At 41.1% G+C, this 10,256-nt stretch overlaps 1 protein-coding gene across 1 annotated transcript; it reads left to right on the forward strand.

Moving 5' to 3' along the window:
• The first annotated feature begins 474 nt into the window (after positions 1 to 474).
• Positions 475 to 7,959, forward strand: lmod1b (leiomodin 1b (smooth muscle)). The gene is made up of 3 exons (XM_084737576.1): positions 475 to 1,036; positions 3,642 to 5,393; positions 6,807 to 7,959. The coding sequence occupies exons 1-3, from the start codon at positions 752 to 754 to the stop codon at positions 6,831 to 6,833; spliced, it is 2,064 nt and encodes a 687-aa protein (XP_084593702.1). The 5' UTR covers positions 475 to 751; the 3' UTR covers positions 6,834 to 7,959.
• Positions 7,960 to 10,256: the final 2,297 nt, after the last annotated feature.

Below are 10,256 nucleotides of genomic sequence, written 5' to 3' on the forward strand. Positions count from 1 at the left end.
ATTATTTCTTATTTTGCACCAGTCTTCCAGCACAGCCTCAGGAGTATTTGTATTTGATTGTGCACATTTATTGACCATGTAGCACATAATTCATGTCTTTCCCCTGAAACCACTGGTCTGCTGGTGCTATATTGAGCTCCTGTAAAAACAAAACTATATTTTTAACTTGTACTGTTTTCCCAAAATGTTGGGGAATGTGTTAATTCAACAAACTAGGGAATTTAAAAAAAAAGTTGTAGTGGCAGAAGAAGTAATGTGAAATTCTCAACTGTTAAATTTAGAGTCATTACTAACTGGTTTCAATATAAACATGAATTGTGTAATAGGAAGTCTGTGTAACTCTGCTCTGACATCTCTGTAAACTTCAGCCCTTCCCATTACCTTTAAAGGAGTGTGTACCCTGAACTAAATATGGACATGCACTTTCACAGGATTTCGAAGAATGTCCCAGCCTCACAGTCCACTTTGATGATGCGAGGCTCCTCCAGTTCATCACTGGTACCCCTCACTGCAAGACTTGTTGCACCAGGATTGATGCCTCTGGTGGCTTTTTGGTGAGCGGGGACGCGGCGGGACAGCAGGACACCACCTTTGGCCTATGGGAATACTCATCTTCTCAACATAGGAGAAAATTTGAGAGATTTTGAATAAAGGGATTTACTGTACGAACACCATCAGCACCTCCAAAACAGCCAGAATTCTTGGTTCTTCTCCACGGCGTAGCCTTTACCCCAGATTTAGTTAGGCCACCATGTCCAGGAGAAAGGTGAGAGGCCTGACCCGTACGGGCCGTCAGGTCAGCGAGGACCCTGACCTGGACAACCTGCTGTCCACCCTCTCCCCCGAGGAGATGGAGGAGCTGGAGAAGGACATGATGAAGGTGCCCGACCTCAACCCAGAGGATGGGAAGATCATCGTCCACGGGGAGAGCCAAGCAGCGCAGCCTACGAGCAACAACGTCCGGGACGCTAAGCTGGACGGCAGACGGGAAAGTGATCCTAAAGGGAGGCTCAGTCAGAGGGAACCGTCGCTGGAGGTTTGTAAAAACTTTATTTCACTCCATACCTGGTATTTTTTGGATCTGACTTGAAAAAAATGACTGTTTAAATATGATCTATGTGTTTCTTAAGACCTGCAACTCTCTTAAGATGTTTGTATTTGAGCAGTTTTAAATAAAAATGACCTGCATATGGGTGACTTTACAAGAACTTTACAAATAAACAACCACGATTGCATTTATGACCGCATTATATAACACTGACTGTCTCAGAGGTATTCTAATGATAGCTTTCATGAGCTTGAAGCAAACCGCCAACTGGACCTCATGCACCCATCAGCTCATAAATAGTGTAGAGTTGGCCTCTGTGCCAGGAAAAACATTGTTTTCCCCTCTGAGGCTTGCTTACATCCATTTCACATACTTAATCATCTTCTCACAAGGCGGAGAAACAGTCCCAGAAACACACCAAATCATTTCTTTCATTCTTGTGACATGCTATTAAAGATTTCTGAGTCCTCCTTGGAGTGTCAGAGAGCCAGATTTCTTTGCCGTTTGAGTGTTTAAAAGAGAGGCACTTCAGTCGATGGAGCAGCGGCCCTGCGGAGCTTCTTAATCCCGGCCTGATGGAATTCCTTGGTTGATTGCTCCTACGCTCACTGCCTTTTAAGGCTACATCTGCCAGGGCTACGGCCTCGCGCAGCAAAACAGATGGAGGCTCACAAATCAAACACTTTGCAAGCTACTCGCTGCAAATGTACCCCTGCGTTATAAAAAATGGTTCCTTGTCCCTTTGCTGACTGTAAACACACATGCCGTATTATGTCAGGCAGAGTGCATGTGTTTACAGAGAGCAGATGGACGAGGAGCTGTTTGACACTAAAGGGACGCAGTATCAGCATGGGCATTTGTATAGTTATGTGTGATGTCATCATACTGTACATGTTGTGCATTACATACTGTATGTCTGTATTGTATAGTCAATAAATTAGATTAGATTAAATCAGAATTAGACTTTAAAGATGTCTTTCAATTCTGAAAAGTTACAGCCTTGTTGTATCTGCTAGGATTTATTTTGGTTTGGGCACCTCCATCCTTTGACACACTTCTCCACCAAGGACCAAAAAAAATCGAATTTTTAGTTTTTTTGTCCTCCACAAGTTTGATTTAAGTCCTAATTCCCACCACCCTTTGTTCTGAGCAAAAATAACTTGGTACCTCAATCAACTTTCTCCTTTCCTGTTTCCTTTACTTATTTGCTGATTGCTAGGCTAGCCCATGTTTAAAATATATATGTATATATTTTTGAAGATGATTAAAAGATGGTGGTGGTGGACCTAAAAGTGACATTCGTAGTCACATCTTAAGTTAGCAAATTTTAGATTAGCTAGCCAGCTCAGGCTTTGCTACAGAGAAAAACATCAGCTAACTAAAGGTTAGCTCACCAGTTAGCAAGAGTTTTGCTACAGAGAAAAACACTACCTAATGGCTGACCCACTAGCTAGCTAATCTACATCAATTGTTAGCGAGCTAGCTACATCTGAAATCTAAAGTTAGCAAAACACTGGCTAACTGTCTAAACTACATCACTTTTTAACTAACTACGTACATCTGGCAGTTTTTTTTTTTTTTTTTTTTACCAGGATGGCGAAAGAATGACCCGCATTACTCTGCCTGTGACTGGCTTACCCTGATATTCTTACCCTAACCCCTCTGTTTACAGACATCTGATAGCAAATGTTGGCAAAACTCTAGTTAACTAGCTAGCTAATCTACAGCAATTGTTAGTAATTACATCTAATCACTCATGTTAGCAAAACACTGGCTAACAGGGTAGCTAATGTATAGAAATTGTTAGCACCCTGCTAACAGTAGCTAATTTTGGATGTGACTGTGTTGCTTTTACAGGTCCCCAAGCAACATCTTTTAACCATCTTCAAAATTTGGCTCTTTTCAACATAAACAAGCCTATCAAATAGCATGTCAAGATTTGTACTAGTTCTTTCTTCATTGTCCCACGGTGTACAAACTAATTATGTTTTATGTTACGTTTTATGTTTAGTAAAAGACAACACCGTGTTTGTGATACAGGTAGGTTAAGGGACAAAAAACACATGGTTGGGTTTGGGTCAGGGTCAGCAACCTGTGGCTCTGGAGTGGTATGCTGCTCTTTCACCCCTTTCAATTGACTCCCTCTGGCTTTGGCAAAAACAATATGTGGAAATGAATAACGACATTTATTTATTTATTTTATTTTATTTTAATTTATCATTGTTTTAACAACAATTGTTTTGTCTATTGTTGGTCACAACCTTCATCTACATCAGAAAAATAGAGAATTTAATAGTTGCAACTTCAAATACATTATTTATTTATTTATTTATTTGTCCATTAATTGGTCTTTTGATAGTAAAGGCCGCTGACCCCTAGGGTCGGAAAAGATCATGGTTTGGGTCAAAATGATCACTGTTGCAAGAGCTTTCACAGGTCTGGGGTTGCCTTCTAGACATGACTTTTTCACCAGGTACCAAACTTGCTCAACTGTTATTGGAACACAGAGCCACACAGGGGCGGGACTTAGGAAGGGTCAACTGTATTAGCATATATTTACCTGCTCACACTTCTCATATTTGTCCTCCTGCAGGGTGAAGCAAAGAAGGAGAGCCGGAAGCAGGAATATCTCAGAAAGATGGGCCTGAGCCAGGAGGGCAATGACGATGTGAAAGTAGGGTTACGAAGACAAGCTAGTGTCTCAAGTGATAAAGATGTTAAAGTAGATGACAGAAACAGCAAAGGTCCTGAAAGTTCAAGAGAGGAACGAAGTCGACTTTCGAGTAGATACAGGAAGCAGGAAGCCAGAGAGAGTGATGTGAAAGAAGAGACCAAAGAAAAACAGAAACTTGAGGACAATAAGCTAAGAGACAGGAGAGAAACCAGAGAGAGCACAGGTAGCAAAACAAAGGATATGATCTCTAAGTTACAGGAGAAAAAGGATGACAGCAAAGAGAAGGAGAAGAAAGAAGACTGCCGGAGAAAAGACGACAGCAAAACCAAAGACATTATCTCAAAGCTGCAAGAAAAACGGGAGGTGGGCAAGGAAAAGGAGAGGAAATCTGAGAGTATCAGGACGCAAGGGCTTGTCTCTAAAATGTTGGAGAAACAGAGCAAGGCACAAGAGAGCCAGGCTCCAGAGACGAAGCCTGAGGAGAAGAAGCCTAAAGCAGAGGAGAAAAAAGCTGAAGAGAAAAACAAACCTGATGTCAAACTTGAGCGACAACCATCTGTGAAGGGCGAAGTGCAGGTGAAACACGACAAGGCGGAAAAAAGAACAGACAGAGAGGAGCTGGTTAACCACAGTGACCACGTGAAGGAGAAGGACAAGAAGATTAGTCCTGACAGAAAAGTTGAGGAGAAAAAGGAAAAAGGAAAAGTTAATAAAGCAGAGGAGACTGAGAAAGTTGGCAACTGTGTGGCCAAGAATACCCCAAACAGCAAGGCCAAACAAGAGGAGGAGGAGGATGAAGACTCCAGCATGTTTGATGAGCTGATGGAGCAGGTTCGAAGCAACGACCCCTCCCTTGAGGAGCTCAATGTCAATAACTCGGAGGTCATCAAGACGAAGACACTCATCGAGTTTGCAGAGGCCTTGCAGAAAAATACCCATGTCAAGAAGGTCGCTTTGGCAAACTGCCGTGCAGATGACCACGTAGCTTACGCCATGGCCGGTATGCTTCGCAATAACAAGTCCATCACCAGCATCAACATGGACTCCAACCACCTCACTGGCAAGGGCATCCTGTCTTTGATCCAGGCGTTGCAATACAACTCCACCCTGACCGAGCTCCGCTTTCAAAACCAGCGTCATATCTGTGGTGGGAAGACAGAGATGGAGATGACCAAGATCCTGAAAGAAAACACCACCCTGCTCAAACTGGGCTACCACTTTGAGTTAGCCGGACCCAGAATGACTACGACAAACATCCTGAGTCGCAACATGGACCGACAGCGGCAGAAGCGCCTGCAGGAGCAGAAGCAGGCCCAGGCCAACGGGGAGAAGACGGGGACTTTACAAGTGCCCAAGACGGGTGGTGGAGGATCTCTGAGAAGCTCACCCAAAGCTTCACCCAAACCTTCTCCCATACCTTCACCAATGCCGTCACCGAAGCTGACTCCAAAAAAAGGAGCAGGAGGTCCGGCTCCCCCACCACCTCCCCCTCCTCCTGGGGGCGGACCTCCACCTCCACCGCCTCCTATGCTGGACGTAGACTCCCTGAGGAACTCCCTGACACCGGTGTCGCAGAGGAAGCTGGATGGAAAAGGCCCAGGCGGTAGTAAGAACTCAAGGGACCAACTGCTCGCCTCGATCAGAGGAAGCAACATTAAACAACTGAAAAAGGTGCGTAACAAAGGTTTATTGTATACTTGCACAATGTAGTGTGACAGGTACCTGTTTTTACATACATGTCTGTTTACTTCCTGTAAACTTTACAGTAAGCTTACCTTCACCAACAAACTTAGTGATTTTTTGTCCTTAAGTTTGTCATTTCATTTTTCACAGTAAGCTTGATGCATACTGTTAATAATATTTACCGTTTGTTTTGTTTATATTTTGATAATCACATCAGCGTCTTAGATAACCGATAGCTGGCATCATCTTCTTCATTCAAAACAAAGAGAAACAAAACAAAACTCTAACATCTTTGTTAGTGTTTCTACTGCTCTAACAATCACCATATGGTGTGGTTGATAAAAACCCTCCATTGACTGAGTTAAATATGAAACTATTCTGGCTGTACAGGCTGTTTCTAACCTCTGCTTCTCTGATGTCCAACCTCCTTCTCGCTCCTCTCCTGATATTTTCACATGTACTGTGGTGAATTACGAGTTTATGTTGTATTTGTATATGTATGTATATGTACCATTTGTTTTGTATAGTTTTTTTTGAGGATTTTGATAATCACCTATGTGTTTTAGATCACTGTTTCTCAACTCTGGTCCTCAGGGACCCCTGCCCTGCATGTTTTAGATGTTTCCCTGCTCCATCACACCTGATTCAAATGATCAGCTCGTCATCAAGCCTCTGCAGAAGCCTGACAACAACCTGATCATTTGAATCAGGTGTGTTGGAGCAGGGAAACATCATGCAGGGCAGGGGTACTTGAGGACCAGGGTTGAGAAACACTGTTTTAGATAACCATAAGCAACATTAGCTTGCAAGCTCATTAGCCTCATATTCTTCATTCAAACTTAACAAAACAAAATAAAACTAATCAAAAACAGGTGTCTACTGTTCCAACAATCACCGACTCTGGTTTGATTGAAATAAGCTCTTAATTTATCACATTAGATGTGAAAATATTCTGGCTGTACACCATTCCTCTTGCTCCTCTTTAGAATATTTTCAGATCTAACTCAGTGAATTAAGGGTTTATTTTGGCCAAACCGTACTTGGTTATTGTTGGAGCAGTAGAAAGACTGACAAAGAAGTTTTTGGTGAGTTTTATTTTGTTTCTGTCAAGTCTGAATGAAGAAGGTGATGCTAGCTAGCTAGCTAATATCGCTAACAGTCTAAAACACAGGGCATTATCAAAATGTTTAAAAAAAACCTTAATATTAAACAAACACTAAATATTCTTAACGATGTGTACTAAGTCCACTGTGTAACATGAAGTAACAAACTTGAGAATAAAAAATCACAAAGTTTGTAAATGAAGGTAACGTTACTATTGCATTGACAGGAAGTAGACAATTAATAAGTTAGCCTGGCAATGACACATTCTCACATATTTAAATTGGATTTTTCCTGCAGGTGCCGGTGCCAAAGTGGTTGCAGTAAAGTCTCCTGTTGGAATATAAAGTGAAGAAGAAGAGAGCGGGAGAACAGACATCTCACCACAGGTTTTCAAGGAGATAAACTCCACATTCCCCCGGGATGCAGTCAGAGAACTGTGCTGTGGGACGGATGGAGACAGCGTAACACGAGATGCCAATCGGTCGGATGACTAGCCCTCACTATGAGTTCTCCCCTCAAACACTGGACCAAAAGGACTCTGTGGAGAATGAGTGATGCAGGGCAGAGAGTGCCAAGAGTTTTGTGGTTGTTTGTCTTCAGTTCATATTGATGCTTTGCTGGTTATTTGCACTAGATAATATGAAGCCGATCATATAACATGTTGGCTTGTGTATGCATCTGAATGTGAGTGTGAGGTGGGAGTGTGCGATGAGCTTAATATAAGAGATTCAAATAACTCTTTATAAAATTCTAATATACAAAAGTTTATCAGTGATATAGTGGACATTAATTTGACCATTTATTTATTTGTGGCGTTTGTGGGAATCCACCTTATACTTGTAAGTTGTAAATCTGTTCAAACTGGGAATTCTGAAATGGCGGAAATATCAGGGAATTAACAAACATGGCGGCCTGACTTAAGAAAATCTGGGTTTGAAAAAAAAAAAGAGAAAAGGGTCAAGGTGGTCTTTGATTGTGTGTCTCATTGCCAAATCTCAAGACATCTCAGGCAGGGTTTAATGTATTGGAAAGCAGCCCAGAGGAATCCTGGTGCATGACGAAAGAGTTTTAGCATGGAAATAATTACATAATGCATTTTTATCAGGAAGTGCAAATGGCTGCCCTTCAGTATCTGATGTTATATTTTGTACAGAATCATTCTAGCCTGGGTGTTTGAATACCTAACATAACTTGTAATGTAATACATCGACATGTCTTAACCTTTAAGGGGATTTGGAAAACCGCTACTGGCTTATGTCAACCCTCCTGTTGATTTAGGTTGTACTTTAAAGTGAATGTCATTTGTGATAACCAAAAAAAAAAAAAAAAAAAAATCAGAGTGGCACTCATATGCGTACTGATCCTCTGTCATGTCTGATTACACATGCCTTTCTTACAGAGCCTGTATGTCTTCAATAAAAGATTCTGGTATGTTTGCAATGACAAGTCACATGTGTAATGTTATGCCTGGCTGATATCATTAAGCAGAATATGTACAGTACATGTAAAATGACAAACCAATGACTTCTGCAGTATTTTTCAGCATGATAAATCAAGGTCTGTATGTCTTAATATCTGTTGAACTGTCATTCATTTCAGTTGGGTTACAGTCTATATGAAATTGTACACTGTTAATATACTCCAGATCTGACGCTTGCTAGGAATCCAAAATCCACATCCATGTTCACAGTCATGTATAGATATGTATCAATATCCAACAACCAACCTGCACTATAAATAATATATCTAACTATACTTCCATACCGTATGTGAATCATGACAACTGAGTTATTTAAGTTAATATGAAGAATTTCTCCTCCAATATACACTCATTTACAAGCCTGTGCTTCTACAACAAGAAAAAACATTTAGACTGGGTTGCACTAACAAAGATTAAATTAATTTAATCTTAAGAATGAATGAATCCATATGTAAAATTAAGCAGAGCTCTGCTGAACAATCACAAATGAATCTCTGTTAAGTAAATTCAAGTTTACTGATTAAATTAAAGATTTTAATCAATATGGAGGTGCTTGCTTACCCAATTTAAAATAAATAAAAATAAATGTTGGGGGGATGTCAACTTTCGGCTGCTCTGTGTTTCTTCACAAAATGTAACGTTGTTTTGCTCGCTAACTAAAAAAAATTAAATAAAATGTTACATTGTTTGCTAATTAGCAAAAAAGTTAACAACAATTACTTGCTAGCTGGCTAAAAAGTTAAGAAAACATCACATTGTGAATTAGCTAAAAAGTTAACAGAACATGACATTGTTTGCAATATGACCAGATAGTAGAGGATAAAAATAATGAACAACAACACAAAACAGACTGTCTGTCATCAAACGGCAGACTGTTTTAACAGATCAGCTGGAGTTAAAGAAAGGAGACACATCATACAGCTCAGCTGGGTTGAGTTTGTCCCTTAACTTTCTTTGAGAAACTTGATTATTTGATTTGAAGGCAGGTATTTTTAAAGTTAAACCCCCAGTTCGGTAGAATTCATTTGCTCTTTCCATATTTAAAGCTGCAGGGAAACAGTGGTAATGTCGACCCACCATCGTCCTGAGCGTTCAGAGGAGAACAGCAGAACAGCACCACCACCAGCAGCAGCAGCAGTTTATGTCTCCATCTCCCTGCCTCAGCCCTGCATCCATGAAATGCCTATATTTGGGCATTTCTCAATGAAAGCGATTCATTCCTTTCTTGTTCCTAATAATGGGCTGCAGGCCAGTGGTTTGTCTGTCTGTCAGTTGTAGCTGTTCCCCTGATCTCAGATGGAGGACAAACAGGGGAAAGAATGAAAATGTTGAGTTGTTCAGGGCCAACAAAAGGGATACAAGGAGAACTTTGCCTGCAGAAAGTAACTCACTGTATATCCACATTTCTCGTGTGGTGTTTAGTCTTTAAGTTAACTGTACATGTAGGTTCCTTCCTCTCTGTAGCAGGGCTGAATTAACCTATTAGGGGGGCCCAGGGCAAAAATCTGCAGTCGGGCCCCGCTTAACCTCCCTTTCCTGGAATACCATATGAACACAGGTTTGCTGCAATCTGATCCAAAGTAAAACAACCTGTAGAACCAGACCTATTTCAGCTAATGTAATAAAGGTGGTAGAACTAAATTTGGACATAGGGATCAAGATCAGGTAATAAAACAGGACTCACATGCAGTTTATACTGTGCTTTTCCCAAACAATTTTAGAACTAATCACACTTCCACTAACAGACAGAGTTGCAGGAGCTATTTTTGGCGCCACTGTTTCCAGAAGTAAAAGTCCCATAAATTCTTTTCCATACAACGTTCTGTGACTTGCAGTTGGAGCAGTCCTACAGTTTGGATCCACACGAAACTATTCCAGTTAAATCATTAGTACAAATGATTGAGAACTCTGTAAGAAAATATCTGGCTCGTTGATTAAAAGTTGAAGTCGTACACGTGCGCATAAAAACTTTGAAGTAGATGTTAACTACGACTGCCAAGAAACGACCACTGTGTCACTGGACACACAGTGCGGAGATGCTGTTGAGAAAACACAATCTGCAGCCGCACCAAAATGAGGAATGAAAACCACGGTGAAGTTTATGAGGAGGGCGGTCAGCCCCACAGAAACCCTTTTTACACAGAAATCCTGGACTATTGCTGCCTCAGCGTGTCCTTACAATGAGCCGCCATTGTGGAATCAAAAGTTGTGTGAAATATCAAAGCAGCACCAGATCATAACCAGGTGATTCTGCTCATTTATATTCA

The sequence above is a fragment of the Lutjanus erythropterus genome, chromosome 2, assembly GCF_056507025.1.
Source record: "Lutjanus erythropterus isolate fLutEry1 chromosome 2, fLutEry1.hap2, whole genome shotgun sequence".
In the NCBI taxonomy this organism is placed as follows: Eukaryota; Metazoa; Chordata; class Actinopteri; order Lutjaniformes; family Lutjanidae; genus Lutjanus; species Lutjanus erythropterus.